The sequence below is a fragment of the Canis aureus genome, chromosome 13 (assembly GCF_053574225.1).
Source record: "Canis aureus isolate CA01 chromosome 13, VMU_Caureus_v.1.0, whole genome shotgun sequence".
In the NCBI taxonomy this organism is placed as follows: Eukaryota; Metazoa; Chordata; class Mammalia; order Carnivora; family Canidae; genus Canis; species Canis aureus.
In genome coordinates, this window is record NC_135623.1 from 21060723 (window position 1) to 21077871 (window position 17149).

A 17149-nucleotide genomic window follows, 5' to 3' on the forward strand; every position below is an offset into this window, starting at 1 on the left:
TGCTGTAAAAAGCTATGAAAGAGAAGTACAGGGTTTAATGAAAGTACATTCTGGGAATCCAACTGAGTCTAGGAACAGCAAGGTATGGATGAGGTCAGAAAAGTCTTTCATAAGAAAGTGAGATATAAGCTGACACTTGACAGAATATAGGAACTAGCAAGAAAAAGATGAGGGGAAAAACATTCCAGGTACAGGGAACACATTGTGCAAAATATGGAGACAAACACAGGAATCAGATTGTGTAGATTAGTTTCATGTGCCATGTCAAGACTTAAGAGTAATAAAAAGTTCACATAAACATCTAATAATCAAATCTGCACTTTAAAAAGCTTTTTCTGGCTATTGTGTGATAGATGGGTAACAGACTGGGGCTAAGCAATGCTACACATGAAACACCAGTTAGGAAGTTACAGCAACAACAGAGGCAAGAAATTACAATGGCTTAGACTATACGGACATACGAGGGATAGTAGAAAGAAGTAGAGGAAATTAAGAGATATTTGAGAGGAATAGAAAGGAATTGCAGGTATAAGCAAGAAGAAGGTAATAAGAAAAACAGTTTTCTATCACAAAGTGGCACCATTTAGTAGTAAGGTAGAGAATATGAGAGGAGTAGGTTTCTGAGGAAGACAATGACTTCAGTTTTATAAATGCTAAAGTTGAGATGTTTCTGAAATATCCAAGTAGATTATAGTGAATTGATAGCTGTGAGGTCTAGAGATATATAAATGTGAGAATTAGCATAACAGCAATTCTAAAAATAATAGTAACAAAATGGGCTCTCATAGATTTTCAGTTTTCAAGTCCTATGTCCACATACCCATGGCTCACTGACAAAATATATCCATTTTTTCACACAATGGCTCCCACTAGGAAATTAGTGGTAATTATCATTCCATCCCTGCCAACCTCTGCCAATCCCACTGCAGATAGAGAACTTATGTCAAATAATTTCCTACCTAAGCCCAATTTTTAAAAAAGATGACACACTATTAAGTGTAGCACAGGGCTATTACTCTGGCCTTCAGAGTCCTTAAAACTACCTGATTTTCAAAGTCCATAGAGAAACTATAGCCCTATTATCAGGCACCACTGATACCCCACAAAGTGTTTACTATGTGTAGCAGGTGGTATCTCTTTTTAGCACATTCTCCAGAAGCATTCATCCAGGCAAATACCATCAAGTTGCATCAGAATAGGAAAGTACATGACACTGTTCCACATGTCAGGTTCACATGAGAAAAGTTAGACACATCATATCCTTGAGCCCCAAGAACTCCTCTCTGCCCACTGTCTATCATTGCATTTACTTACACCTGGTATTTACTTTCATCCAATATCTGATGTCTAAGTCCACTGCCCAAGTGACTAAGCCAACAATGCAGAAGGATAACGATTCCCAAGGACTCTAAGAATAAAAGTCACTAATAGCAACATACACACACACCATGACAGGTGCTTCAGCTACCTCTTCATTCCTATAGTCCATTCTTCACCTCTACTGGACTGCTCACAGCCTCAAAGAAATAAAGCAATGACATTCCAAGAAATATGAAGATAATTACCTTAAGTTGTAGTGAATAGCAAAAAAGATTAACTTTCTACTAGAGACATAAACACTAGAATATCTAGTAACTAGAGACATAAACACTATTTTTTTAAGATTTTATTTATTTATTCATGAGAGACACAAAGAGAAAGAGGCAGAGACATATGGAGAGGGAGAAACAGACTCCCTGCAGGGAGTCTGATGCAGGACTTGATCCCAGAACCCTGGAATCACGCCCTGAGCCGAAGGCAAACGCTCAACCACTGATCCACCCACGCGTCCCAGACATAAACACTATTTATATTGAACTCCTAAGGTACTGGTGCTGGAATTCACAAACAAAAAAAGCAATCCTATTTGAAAGGAATTGCCAAAGGAGGCCTGCCTAATAAAGCTGGGCAAGGGAAGCAATTCAAAGCTGACCCAATTGAGAAAAAGCAAAATACAATACTCCCATAGCTTAGAAAACAAATACAAATAGCTTTAGAATTTAATTTTCTCTCAATTCTTTTTCCAGAGATATATACACTTTTAGCAAAATTACCAACTTCTCTAGGTCTGATATTCTACACTATATTTTTAACACATTGAAAAATATTCAGATGGATTTAAATATCAAATAGCTTTCTAAAAATGAAAATAATTTTATTTCAGAAAGCTATATCTAATATAAATTGTATGAACCTGGCCAAAAGAACTTATATAACCAACTTGCCCCAATAAGGCCCTTATCCTGGCAGTCGGGATTTTTTTCATTCCCCATATTGGAATTTAGTTGTTCTCTTCCCTTATGTGACCAAAGCTAATCATGAATATCCTGTGGCTTTTCTAAGGTGCACTTTTCCTTTAGCTTGGTTTAGCATCTTACTAATGTGAAACGAAACAAAACAAAACAAACCTACAGGCCTGAAATGGTGTTATTTTTTAGGCCAAGTCACCAAACCAAAGCTTATTAATACCTCACCTAACTGAACTTACAACCTCTCCAAGAAACATAGTCTTAACAGGTCAAGAATTCTTAGATCAGCATCAATAAGGGTAATCTGTCACATGGGCCCTCCTGTCCCTCAAAGGAAGAGGAAGAAATCCTCCTACTAAAAAAACCTTTTCCTCCCAGATGTAGGTGACCTCACCTGAAATAACCCTTTTTTTCTGTTTATGACTTCCTTATCCTGCCTTTAAAAACTTCCCCCCCCCTTTTTTTTTTAATTTTTATTTATTTATGATAGTCACAGAGAGAGAGAGAGAGGCGCAGAGACACAGGCAGAGGGAGAAGCAGGCTCCATGCACCGGGAGCCCGACGTGGGATTCGATCCCGGGTCTCCAGGATCGCGCCCTGGGCCAAAGGCAGGCGCCAAACCGCTGCGCCACCCAGGGATCCCAACTTTTCCCCTTTTTGTAGCCCATTGGAATTCTCCTCTACTTATTAGGTGGGATGCTACCTGACTCATGAGTCATTTAATAAAGCTGACTGCATCTTCAAATCTATTAGGAAGAATTTTCTTTAACACTAATTTGTTTTTCTGAAGAATTTATGGCATCTAACAGGTAATTATGGCCTTCTAATAATAAAAACAATAAACTACTGAGTTTTTTGCAAGTTTACTAATAACAGGCATTGCACTAACTTCTTTAACAAACAGCTGAGGGCTTCATTGCAGGCACTATGCCACTCGGTTTACATGCATAATCTTTTACAAATATACTGAGGTAACCAAGGCTACTGGGGACAAATTGTCAATGCTCCTAAGGCCAGTATTTCCATAAGTACCTAGATATGTGTCCTCCATTTTTGCCTAATCAAGGACATTCCAGCAATCATTCCATCCTCTCTCACATTAACTTTCCATTCTCTACTGGATAATTTCATTGACATAAAAACATAATGTAGTATCTCTCATCTACATTTTAAAAAGAGAGGGGAAAAACTCCATGACCTTTTCCAGGTATCACCTGATTTCTATGATCCTCTTTCAGCAAATATTACTCACTACCCCTCCCCAAAATACCAGAAAAGGAACAAGAATAATTCAGTGAAATTCTATATACTCTTCACTTACATTTGCTTTTTTCTTTCCCTTCTCTTCCTCTCTCTCTGTGCACTGGCACACATAGGCGCGCGCGCGCGCGCGCGCGCCTGCGCACACACACACACACACACACACACACGCAATTACTTTTTGTTAATTAGCTGAATCATTTGCAAGTCATTTGTAAGCACCTTAACACCTCCTCCCTCAAATACTTCCACAAGTAATCCTTGCCTACAACAAGGGAGAGCCGCCACACAACTGTCACACTAGAAAGTTTAACACCGACTCAATAATATTAACAAATAAAAGTCCATATTCAAGTATCCTCAATCGTCCCAATAATGTCCTTCAACTATTTTTTTTAATTCAGGATCCACCCAAGAACTAAGCATTACATTTATTCACCAAGTCTCCTTCATCTCTAGTAATCTAGAACACATTCGTAAGTCTTTCTTTTTTTTTAACCTTTTACAACTTCAACATTTTTAAAGAGTCTAGGCCAGTAGTTTCTGCAGATTGCCCCCTCAGTTTGGATTTCTCTGACTGCTTCCTCCTATATTACATTGAGGTTAAACATTTTGTTTTCAGATTTATTTATTCATTTGACAGAGAGCACAAGTGGAAGGAAAAGGCAGAGGGAAAGGGAGAAGCAGACTCCCCACTGAGCAGGGAGCCCAACGGGGGAGGGGGTTGGGGGGTGGGGGGACTGGATCCCAGAACCCTGAGATCACAACCTGAGACACTTAACCATCTGAGCCATCCAGGTGCCAAGGTTAAACATTTTTAATCCAAACATTACATAGGTAATACTGTCTCCCATTCTCTCTTGAACCCATTTGAATCAAGTTCTATACCCACTTCCCATCAATATGGCTCACTGAGGTCACCAATAGGCAATTCCCTATTACTAAATCCAAAGGTCAGTTCTTAAGTGTTCATCTTACATAACCTGTCAGCAGGTTTTGGCATGCTTTCTTCTTGTGGTTTTGGAAACACCACTCTCAGGCTGGTTTTCCTCCACCCTCACTGGCTACTCCTTTTCAGTTTTCTTTATGGATGGACTCTCCTTACTTCCTAACCAGTACACACTCAAGGACCCCAAGGCTCATTCCTTCTATCTTTTTCTAAACTCATTCACTCACTAGGTCAATGCTGCTCAAAACAGCTGTGGTGAAGGAGCGGGTGAAAATTTTAATCCATCACAAACCACTGCAAGATACAATAAATATAAAATAACAGAAAAATGATCAAATGCTTGAAGGTTACAATGTCAGTTGCTAAATTTCTGTACGTAACTCATGGCAAACTGGTAACAGTTTGATAACCACTAGTCTGTTGATCCACAGTTGAGTAGCGTATTTTAGTAGTTTATTTCATCTAATCTCATAACTTGGAGTATCATTATATGTTGTAAATCTCCAAAAATATATCTCCAGATCAGATTTCACCCTTGATCCCCCAGTTCATATATACAATTGTCTTTTCAACACTCCTTCTTGGCTGTCAAACAAGCACCAAAGTCCTGATTCCTCCAACAACTCCCACTCCTGCCCCTCCCAAGAACAAAAACAGAAAACAACCCTGTTCCATTCACATATTCTCCATCTTGCTCAATAATTGGCAACCATATTCATCAAGCTATTTAGTCCTAAAATCTTGCAGTAACCACCAATTCCTTGCTTTCTTTCATTACCAAAATTAACTATCAAGAAATATTTTCTGGGCAGCCCGGGTGGCTCAGCGGTTTAGCACCGCCTTGGGGACCTGGGATCCTGGGAACCTGGGATCGAGTCCCACGTCAGGCTCCCTGCATGGGGCCTCCTCCCTCTGCCTGTGTCTCTGCCTCTTTCTCTGTGTCTCTCATGAATAAATAAATAAAATCTTAAAAAAAAAAAATTTCAGCTTTCAAAATATTTCCAGAACCCACCCTTTCTTTTTATTTTTTAAGATTTTATTTATTTATTCATGAGAAACAGAGAGAGGCAGAGACAAAGGCAGAGGGAGAAACAGGCTCCCAATAGGGAGCCTGATGCAGGACTCAATCCCAGGACCCCAGGATCACAATCTGAGCCAAAGGCAGACACCCAACCATTGAGCCACCCAGGCCCCCCTGGAACCCAGCCATTTCTTACCACCATCTTGACCACTTTGACTGATTTTTGTAATGGTTTCCTTGCATACTTCCCTGCTTTCACTCCTGCTCTCCCTAAACTCTGAGCAAGAAGAGACTGTTAAAACCTAAGACAACTATACAAGAGAGAAAGAAAACTTGTTTCAACAAATGGAGCTAGGACAACAGCTATCCATATTCAGAAGAATGAAATCAAATTCTTACTTTTTACATGAAAAATTAACTAATAATAATTGGGCTTGGGCTCCTCAGGCTCCCTGCTCCTCAGGGAGTTTGCTTCTTCCTCTCCCTGTGCCCCTCCCCCGCTCATGTTCTCTTTCTCACTGGCTCACTCTCTCTGTCAAATAAATAAATAAAATCTTTTTAAAAAACGAAATAACCAGTCCAAGCTGGTTACCTTACCCTAAGACTCTGGCTTAGGTTTTCCCCTTGCTCCTTTCTGCCTCCTGACAAAACCTGGTGCTTTTTTCATGTAGCCTGTACGACATGGCATGCTCCTTTCTCTTGGGGAAATTTTAAGTAATAAATTTTTCTATCAATAGCATTAGTCTCTGTGTCATTTCTTAGTTATCTTTATGTATTAAGGCCCAAGAACAAATTAGAGCTTGAATTAGGCAATGGTTTCTTAGATATACCAAAAGCACAACCAAAGGAAAAGCAGATAAACTGGACTTCATCAAAATTACAAACTTTTGTGCTTCAGAGGTCACTATCAAGAAAGTGAAACAATCAGCCACAGAATGGAAGAAAATACTTGCAAATCATCTATCTGATAAGGATTTAGTATACAGAGTATATAAATTACTCTTAAAATTTAACAATAAAAAGGCAAATAACTCAAATACAAAATGGGCAAAGGACCTGAATAAACATTTCTCCAAAGAACAAAAGCAAATAGCCAACAAGTACATGGAAAGATACTCTATAGGGTACCTGGGTGGCTCACTCAGTTGGTTAAGCTTCAACTCTTAATATTAGCTCAGGTAATTATCTCAGGGTCGTGAGATCAAGCCCTGCATCGGGCTTTACACTCAGCAGGAGTCTGTTTGAAATTCTCTCTTTTTCTCTCTCTCTCTCTCCCCCTCTGCCCCTCCCTCTTCTCATGCATGCGCTCCCTCTCTCAAATAAATAAATCTTCAGAAAGAAAGAAAGAAAGAAAGAAAGAAAGAAAGAAAGAAAGAAAGAAAGAAAGAAAAAGATACTCTACACCATTAGCCATTATGGAAAAGCAAATCAAAACCACAATGAGAAACAAATTCAGCAAAGTTGAATTGGATATAAAACCAACACATGAAAATCAGTTGCATTTCTATACATTAACAATGAATAATCCAAAAATGAATTTAAGGGTCGCCTGGGTGCCTCAGCAGTTGAGTGTCTGCCTTCGGCCCAGGGTGTGATCCTGGGGTCCCAGAATCCAGATCCACATTGGGCTTCCTGCTTCATTGAAGCCTGCTTCTCTCTCTGCCTACATCTCTGTCTCTCTTTCTCTGTGTCTCTCATGAATAAATCTAAAACCTTTTTTAAAAATGAATTAAAAAAAATTAAAAAAAATAAATAAAAATGAATTTAAGAAATAAGTCCATTTATAATATCACAAAAAATAAAAATTTCGGAATAAATTCAACTAAAGAGGTAAAAGACCTGTACACTGAAAACTATGAAACATTTCTCAAAGAAATTGAAAAGGACTTAAATAAATATCCTATGGTCACACATCAGAAGACTTAAAACTAATCAATCTGATAATATTACCCAAATTGATCTATAGATTCAGTACAATCCCTATCAAAATCCCAAAGGCATTTTTGCAGAAATACAAAAACTCATCTACCATTCATATGAAATCACAAGAAACTCTAAATAATCAAAATAATCTTGAAGAACAGTTAGTTCTTTGATACCAAACTTCATAATCCAAAACTTACTACAAAGCTACAGTAATCAAAACAGTGTGGTAATAGTATAAGGACAGACATTTAGACCAACGGAATGAATAGAGTCCCAAAATAAATGTTCATACATATGGTCAAATATTTTTGACAAAGGTGCCAAGACTATCCAGTGGGGAAAGACAGTCTTTTTAACAAATGATTCTGGGGAAACTAGATACTCATATGCAAAAGAATGAGTTAGACACTTCCCTTACACCATAAACAAAAATTAACTCAAAATGGATCAAAGACCTAAACGTAAGAGCTAAAACTATAAAATTCTTAGAAGAAATACCTGGAGATACCTTTTTGACACTGGATCTGGCAATGATTTCTTGGATATGATACCAAAATCATAGGCAACAAAAGAAAAAATATATCAGCTGAACTTCATGAAAATTAACATCTTCTGTATATCAAGGACACGATCAAGGGAATGAAAATGCAACCAAAAGAATGAAAGAAATATATGCAAATCATTTATCTGATAAGAGTTTAATATTCAGAATATGTAAAGAACTCCTAAAACTAAACAATAAAAATTTACAACCCAATTCAAAAATGGGCAAAGAAACTGATTTCACCAAAGGTTTACAAATAACCAATAAGAACATGAAAAGATGCTCAACATCACTAGTAATTAGGAAAACGCAAATTAAAACCACAATGACATATCACTTCACACTTATTAAGATGACATTATTTTAAAAATGAAAAATAACAAGTGCTGGCTAGGATGTGGAGAAATTGTAACTGTCATGAATTGTTGGTTGGAATATAAAATGGTGCAGCTGCTGTAGAAGCAGTATGGTCGTTCCTCAGAAAGTTACACACAGAATTACCATATGATCCAGAGACTCCTCTTCTTGGTATCTACCTGAAATAAGTGAAAGCAGGGACTCAAACAGATACTTGTACACCCATGTTCATAGCAGCATTATTCACAATAGCCAAAAAGTGGAAGCAATTCAAATGTTCATCAACATATAATGGATAAACAAAATGTGATACATACACACATACAATGCAATATTATTTAACCTTGAAAAGGAATAAAGTATAACACAAACTAAAATATAGATGAATCTCTAAAGAATTATATTAACCAAAGGAAGCCAGGCACAAGAGGCCACATATTAAATAATTCCACTTATATAGAATGTTCAGAATACACAAATCTATTAAGACAGAAAGTAAATTAGTTGGTTACCAGGGACTAGAGGGAGTGTAGGATGTAGAAGGAAGGAGGCTTTTTCTGGGTAATGAAGATGTTTTGAATTAAGAGAGCAGTAATTCCTGTAAAACTTTGTGCATACAGTAAAAACCAATGAACTGTATACTCTTAAATGGTAATTATATGATTTGTGGATTATATCTCAATAAAGCAAATTGCCCTTTTCAAAAAAAAAAAAAAAAAACAGCAAAACAAAAAACTAGGACAGATCACATCTTTCTCTGCTTTAAAACTACCCACTGACTTTCTGTCTCAATCAATGTAAAATACAAAGTCTTTTCTCTGTAGCCTACAGTGTACTACAAAATCCAGCCTGTGCTTCATATTCTCCAATACCCCCCCCCATCCTCAACTAATCCCAACATCACTGTTCACTCATCAACAGGCACCCTAGCCTCCTTGCTGTCCCTCAACATGCCAAGCATGTTGCTACCTCAGAACCTTGGCACATAGTATATCTTCTACATAAAATGCTCTTATTCAATACATATCAATATCATTCATTCCAGACCCTTATTGTTGTCTGCTCAAGTGTCACTTAATGAAAATATTCCTAGACAACACAATTTAAAATTTCAACCCCCGCTCCACAAAAACATATACCCTCATATCTCTTATCAAGCTTTTTCTTCGCAGCACTCAATACCCTATGACACATGATATATGTTTCTGTGTCTGTCTCTCTTGAATAAAGCTCCATAAGAGTAGAAACTGCTTAAATACTACTTTATCTCCAGTATCTAGAATAGTGCCTGCATATAACAAGAACTTATTAAATATATGATAGATGGATGAATTTAAACAAATGAAAAAATGAATAGAGGCAAAAAGACAAAGAGAAATACAGTAACTCATTTTACAAAGAAAACATCTAGGGGCAACCCAGGTGGCTCAGCAGTTTAGTGCTGCCTTCAGCCCAGGGTGTGATCCTGGAGACCTCGGATCAAGTCCCACGTCGGGCTCCCTGCATGGAGTCTGCTTCTCCCTCTGCCTGTGTCTGTGCCTCTCTCTCTCTCTCTCATGAATAAATAAACAAAATCTTTAAAAAAGAAAAAAGAAAAAAAATCTAGTAAAGAATATTCGCAAGACTCAAGCCCAAGTCTGCCTGACTCTCAAATCCAAGCTCTTCATTTCTGTGGTATACTTTACTTCCCAATTTGGAGATTTGGGAGGGATTACTTGTAAAGTGAAAGAGTGTGTATTGTAGAAAGCCAAGATATCACATCTAAAAATCCATTTTTTAAAAAAATCTATTTTTTTTAGTTTCCATCCATTTTAATGCAAGTATCATGTTACATGGAAAAGCATATCAATTAATAGCCTTCAAAATTACTGAACTTCACTTATTTTATATTGCTCGACTACTTTCAAAATTATGCTTATTAAATGAACCTGACTCTCCCTCAAAAGACATGACATGACACCAAACTAGGTGCAACCCCCAAATTCCTCTGCACCCATAAAATATAGTATAGAGAATACGTCAAAGGAAATGAGCCTTTATGCCTGGAATAGGCGTAGAGTAGCATCTGCTCCTGGAAGAGTCATTCTGAGACAGACACAAACAGGGACAGAAGTACAACACCTCCTTCTTCTTCCAACCAAGACTCAGAAGACAATTATAATTACTTTTTTAAAGTAACCTCCATGCCCAACGTGGGGCTCCAATTCATGACCCTGAGATCAAGAGTTGCATGCTCTATGGACTGAGCTAGCCAGGCGTCTCATGACAAGTTTTTATAAACTTTTTAAACTTCCAGACCATGGGTCACGTGGGTAGCTCAGTTGGTTAAACATCTGACTCCTGGTGGCAGCTCAGGTCATGACCTCAGGGTCACGGGATCAGCCCAAATCTGGCTCCTCAGGCTTCAGCTCTGTGCTGAAGTACAGAATCTGCCAGATTCTTTCCCCCTCAACTCTTCCTCTACTCCTCCCCCAACTCGCCCATCCACAAGCTCGCTCTCTCTCTCTCTCTCAAATAAATTAATTAAATCTTAAAAAAAACAAAAAAACAAAAAACTTCCAGACTAGTCTACAAGGACCAGAAACAATGCGGCAAATGTCTAAGTTACTTTGTATTAAGATCAGTTTCTCCACATCTACTACAAACTTTTAAGTATTAATTAAACTTATTCTAACATTTTATGTTGTTTGGTTTTTACTTTTCTGGCTTCTTTACTCCAAATGCTAAGCCATACTTTGCTTGCTACTTCATACTTCCTATAAATACTTGCCTAGTTCTCTGCAGAAGAGATACCATGGAGCTGCAGTTATTTGGGGAGATAACTAAACAAGGAGATGAGGTAAGCCCATTCCCTTGTTTTGTGAGACAATTCAGGCCTAGAAATGATAATTCCTATGGAAATCACACATAACTTATTAGTGGCATAACCTAGATTAGTATCCAGGATTCCCAGCTTCCTTCCAGAATAAAACTTTTCTACTCCTCCAATATTAAAGATAAAAAAACTACTGTTTGCACTGAGGTACTTCTGGCTTACTTAACGATAAATCCTCAAAATAAGAAGGATGTGTCTGATTCCTACAGCCTCCAAACTTAGATCAGTGCCCAACACACAATAGATATTAGTGTGCATTTATTGAATGATCAATTGTTTAAATGTAGTTATTTTATTAAAAAGTATTTATTTCTTTAAAAAAAAGGTATTTATTTCTGATTCTAATTAATTAAATATTTTAAGAAAGTTACAGTAAGCCTAACTTTAGATATCACTAAAATGACCAAGATATTCCTAAGGTTAAAACTAAAATGACCCCAAAATTCCTTCAATTTCAAATAATAATCATTTTCCCAGGATATCCTTCCCTCTCCTCAGCAAACCCCATTCACTGAAAGCACATAACTCCTAGAAGAAGCTATCCACCCGCCTTAGGCCTTAATTCATTTCACCTAATCTTAAGCAAAAAGCAAATCTCAGAGAACTTTCAAATAAGAGGAAACAAAAGAATAAATGCCAGAAATAATAGAATAGTGACCAAGTACAGGGGTGCCTGGCCAACTCAGTCTGTAAAGCACATGACACTTGATCTCAGGGTTATGAGTTTGAGGCCCAAATTGGATGTAGAGATTACTTAAAAATAAAATCTTAAGAAAAAAAAAACAATATTTGCTGAAAATGATGCTGAAAAGCCACTTCTCTTCAGTTATGTGCGCATACTTAGTAGATCATTCCAACAAGAGTCCTGGTAGCACCTTTGCCCAGTGTTTAGAAGACTCAGGACACTTGAGAACCTAGAATTGAGATCCACTGCTAGAACTAAACTAAATTTTTTAAAAAGATTTATTTATTTATTTGAAAGGTAGAGAGAGGGAGAGAGACAAAGAGAGAGAGAGCATTGGGGGGAAAGAATCTCAAGCAGACTCCCCTCTGAGCACAGAACCCATCTCATGACCTTGAGATCATGACCTGAACTGAAATCAAGAGTCAAATGCTTAACTGACTGAGCCACTCAGGTGCTCCTAGAACTAAATTTAAATAAAGAAATGTGGCTCTTAGACAATAAAATGTACCCAAAGTTAATCCAATACGTTTACAAGAATTCTAAAACTAATACACCTCAGAAAATTTTAAGAAATGAAGCACTTCACATATATTAAGTGATTCTTCTACTAGCTATTAAAAAAAAAAAAAAAAAAAGGAAAAGGAAAAGGAAAAACAAGGCAGCCTGGGTGGCTCAGCAGTTTAGCGTCACCTTCAGCCCAGACCTGATCCTGGAGACGCAGGATCAAGTCCCACATCCGGGTCCCTGCATGGCGCCTGCTTCTCTCTCTGCCTGTGTCTCTGCCTCTCTCTCTCTCTCTCTGTGTCTCTCATGAATAAATAAATAAAATCTAAAAAAAATTAAAAATAAAGAAAAACAGATACTATGATCTTCAATTTATATTGAAGAAACCTTAAATTAAGGTTTAAGGAGATGAAGTGATTTGTCTCCATTTACAAAGCTAATTAAGTGACAATGCCAAATGAACCCTAGGGGTTTTGTGACTCATAACTTGAGTCTCTTTTTATCAAATCACAATGAGCTTTCACAAAGCAGCCAAAGGGGCTTTATAAAAATCTCAGGGCAGCCTGGGTGGCTCAGCAGTTTTGCACCACCTTCAGCCCAAGGCGTGGAGACCCAGGATCGAGTCCCCCGTCAGGTTCCATGCATGGAGCCTGCTTCCCCCTTTGCCTGTGTCTCTCTGCCTCTCTCTGTGTGTCTCTCATGAATGAATGAATGAATGAATGAATAATCTCAGAGTACAACTAATTACTAAGGTATTTTTATAAAACAAAATCCTAAAATGGCAGTAACATAATTACCTTGTATTTCATACACTTACAAAAAACACATAAGATGTATATATAAAGTATACTTAATAAATATGAACACCATGTATTCTCCTCCTTATAAGCTTCTGTAAGGAAAAGTTTCAAAGCCATTGTTACTATTTCCTTAGTGTTTCCCAAATTTGGCTTCTTAGCAAAATCATGGTAGGTGTGGATGCAGGTACATAAAAATACAGGTTTCTTGGGCCCCAATATGGAGATTCTGATTCAAATGAGTTCAAAATCTGTTCAGAATTTTACAAGCATTCTAGATGATTCTGACTAGCCAAATTTGCAGTACTGCCCCAAAAGAAATCTTAAAGAGAAAAAGCAGGCCATGAAAATAAAAGAATCTAAGTACAGGGACAAAGATCATTCACTAATTTCCCTGGCCAGAAAGCCAGAATAAAACAAACAGATGAAAGAAAGTCTTATTCTTACCCTGAATCCAAACTTAGTTACTGCCCTTGCCCCAAAACTGTCAGAAAAGTTTGACTCTACCTACTACTATGTTATGGGACAGATAGAGATGCTAAGAGTTTCAACTTGAACATTCCCAAAAAGCTTAAGTATGTTTTAAAAAACAACACTTGGTAAATCCCAAAAAATGCAAGTATAAAACTGCGATGGGTACTTAACTAGCAGCTTTTCCTCAAATGCTAGGCAAAAACTGACACAGATAAAAGGATTAAGGGTGAGAAAGGATGGGGGAAAGGAGAGGATCTGATTTCAAGAGAAACTGGCTGGCTCACCAGGTTCCCTGCCCAAATAAGAGGAGAATGAATGGAATTCCTCCAAATAACACTGACAACATTCCCCAGGAGGGATTTCTAAGCTGCTATTCATAATCATAATCATAATAATCATCAACTTACAAGCTGCCTCTTCTTGGAAGGCTCAATTCCTTCTGAAAAACAAAGCACAAAACACAAGTTAGACAGAAATAAGGACACAACGAAGTCCTACAGGTCTCCATTAAAGGTCTTACAGCATTATCTTAACAATAGTAAAAACTAAGTATTTCCAAAAAATAACCTCCTCCCTTATCTTTTAAATTCAGTGAAATAAAGAGCAGTTGGGTTAACTATCACCTCTTTATTCCTCCTTCCCAAAAGGACTGTCTCACAGAATACTTGCAGCTTTTTCCCCACTAGATGGAACCATCTCACCAGTGGAGATTATTTCAAATATCCAGTGGGCTAGCCATTTTATTTGATGAATTATAAAGGATTCACCTATCATCAAGAGTAAGGGATATGAAAGGAACGACATGAATTTTTCGTTAATCGGGAAGCATCTTAGACGAAGTAGTATAGAAAATAATACAACAAAGAGATAACTATACACACCACGGGTGTGAGAAGAGTTGGACCTCTGTGACTTGCTTTCAAAATTTATCAAGTCCCACCTCCCACAAGTTCCCATTTACCTATTATAAATATTTTTATCTTTGTCATATGTCTTTATATTTTCTTACATATAATCATAATTATTAGCATTGTTCCATATGTTATTAAGTAATTTATTTCAAATATTGTATGTATCACCTGCTGACTTCAACATTATAACTGAAAGATTCACTCATGTGGATATTTTCCATTTCATTCATTAGCCTATAAATTTGTCACTTATTTATAATATTTATTTATCTATTCTCCAGGAGATAGAAAGTTAATTTTCTTTGCATGTTTTTCTTCTCCATCAAAACAATGCTCTTATAAAAAGTTTGTAAAGTATACGTTTAGATTTGACCTCCCTATCCAACACATCCCAGACCAGTCTCCCAAGCTCCTGATACTTATAACCAATTTGCCTACTCAACATCTCAAACCCAACATGTCCCAAACTGAGCTCATTCTTTCTACCAAAATTGATTCCAACCACAGCCTTTCCCCATCTCAGATGATGGTATTTCTATTCTTCTGGTTATTTAAACCAAAACCCTAGACATCTGGACTCTTCTGTTTTTCACATACACTATATTCCATCAGGAATTCTTTTTTATTTTATAATTTTTATTTCTATCATTAAAATTTCATAATTATAAAGAATTTTGACACAATTTATCATTCTTCCCTTTTCTCTCTCATTTTATTTTTTTAATCTTTATTTAAACTCTAGTTAGTAGGGCAGCCCTGGTGGCACAGTGGTTTGGCACTGCCTGCAGCCCGGGGTGTGATCCTGGAGACCCGGAATGGGGTCCCACCTTGGGATCCCTGCATGGGGCCTACTTCTCCCTCTGCCTGTCTCTCTCTTTCTCTGTCTCTCTGTCTCTCTCTCTCTCTGTCTTTCATGAATAAAATCTTATATAAATAAATAATAGAAAATTAATTAATTAATTGATTAATTAATTCTAGTTAGTTGGGACGCCTGGGTGGCTCAGCAGTTGGGCATCTGCCCTCGGCTTAGGGCACGATCCTGGAGTCCCGGGACCGAGTCCCACATCAGATTCCCTACATGGAGCCTGCTTCTCCCTCTGCCTATGTTTCTGCCTCTCTCTCTCTCTCTCTGTGTCTCTCATGAATAAATAAAATCTTTTTTAAAATTTAAAAATAAAAATTAAATAAATAAATTCTAGTTAACATACAGTGCAATACTGGTTTCAGGAATAGAATTTCAGTGATTCATTATTTACATACAACACCCAGAGCTCAGCATAAAAAGTGCTTTCCCTTAATACCCATCACCCTTCTAATCCATCTCCCACCCACCTCCCTTCATCAACTCTCAGTTTATTCTCTACTGTTAAAGAGTCTTTTATCATGGGATGCCTGGGTGGCTCAGCAGTTGAGCCTCTGCCTTTGGCTCAGGGCGTGATCCCAGGATTGAGTCCCGCATCAGGCTCTCTATACAGGGAGCCTGCTTCACCCTCTACCTATGTCTCTGCCTCTGTGTGTGTATGTCTTTCATGAATAAATAAATAAAATCTTTAAGAAAACAAACAAAATTTGTTAATATACCTGTAACTTATTTTTACATATGAAGGGAGACAGGAATCCTATTATATTTTTTTTCTATACATATGATCGATTATCCCAGATCATTTGTTAAATGATGTGCAATTTCAGTGCAATATTAAGTTTCCATGAAGGTAGGTAGGGGTATCTCTCTTGACTATATTCAGTTCCACTGTACTTGTCAGCTCTTGTGCCAATACCACACTATTTAACTGGTATAGCTTGACAAATCTTGATATTTATAAAACAAGTCCATTCACATTGTAATTACTCTTGAAAATTATGGAAGCTAATCTTGGGGCTTTACTCTTCCATATAAATTTTAGAATCAACTTGTTGATAAAAATTTTGACACTGCACTCGATCTAGTTGATCTGGGGATAACTAACATATTTACAACACAGACAACTACTATCAAGAACATGGCACACCTGTCCATTTATTCAGGTCTTCTTTAGTATGTTTTAATAAACTCTGATAATTTTTCAAATAAAAATTATACAAATATTTTTGTTATATTTATTTCTAGTACCTTATATTTTCTTGTTGCCATTATAACATTTTTTAAAATCACATATACCAAGAGTTGTATTTCATTATACCAGTAACATCATTTGTCCCCCAATATAGTATGAAAATTTTCAGACAAAGAAAACAAAAGGTTTAAAAACCTGTCCAGCAAAACCTGAATTGTATATACCTACAATGCAGACTGTTCAATTGTTAACATTTTGTAATACAGGCGTGCCTTGTCTTATTGTACTTATTTTATTGCTCTTCACAGATACTGTCTTTTTTTTTTTTTTTAAACATATTGATGGTCTGTGGCGATCCTACAGCAAGTGTGTCAGCACCACTTTCCAACAGCATTTGCTCATTCCATGTGTCTCTGTCACATTTGGTGATTCTCACAAAATTTCAAACTTTTACATTATTATTATATTTGCTATGGTGATCTGGGATCAGGGATCTTTGATGTT

The 17149-nt window shown here is 37.1% G+C and overlaps 1 protein-coding gene across 12 annotated transcripts in view; it reads right to left on the bottom strand.

The window, feature by feature from the left end:
• The window catches only part of MAST2 (microtubule associated serine/threonine kinase 2), a 205196-nt gene that overhangs the window by 105419 nt on the left and 82628 nt on the right, over positions 1-17149 (bottom strand). For 10 of the 12 annotated variants that reach the window (XM_077845129.1, XM_077845135.1, XM_077845130.1 and 7 more), the window contains one exon: positions 14088-14119. In XM_077845129.1, the coding sequence (XP_077701255.1) occupies positions 14088-14119 (32 nt within the window). Of the gene's footprint in view, positions 1-8489; positions 8525-14087; positions 14120-17149 lie in introns of all 12 variants that reach the window. The other 2 variants (XM_077845136.1, XM_077845131.1) reach the window with 1 other exon arrangement.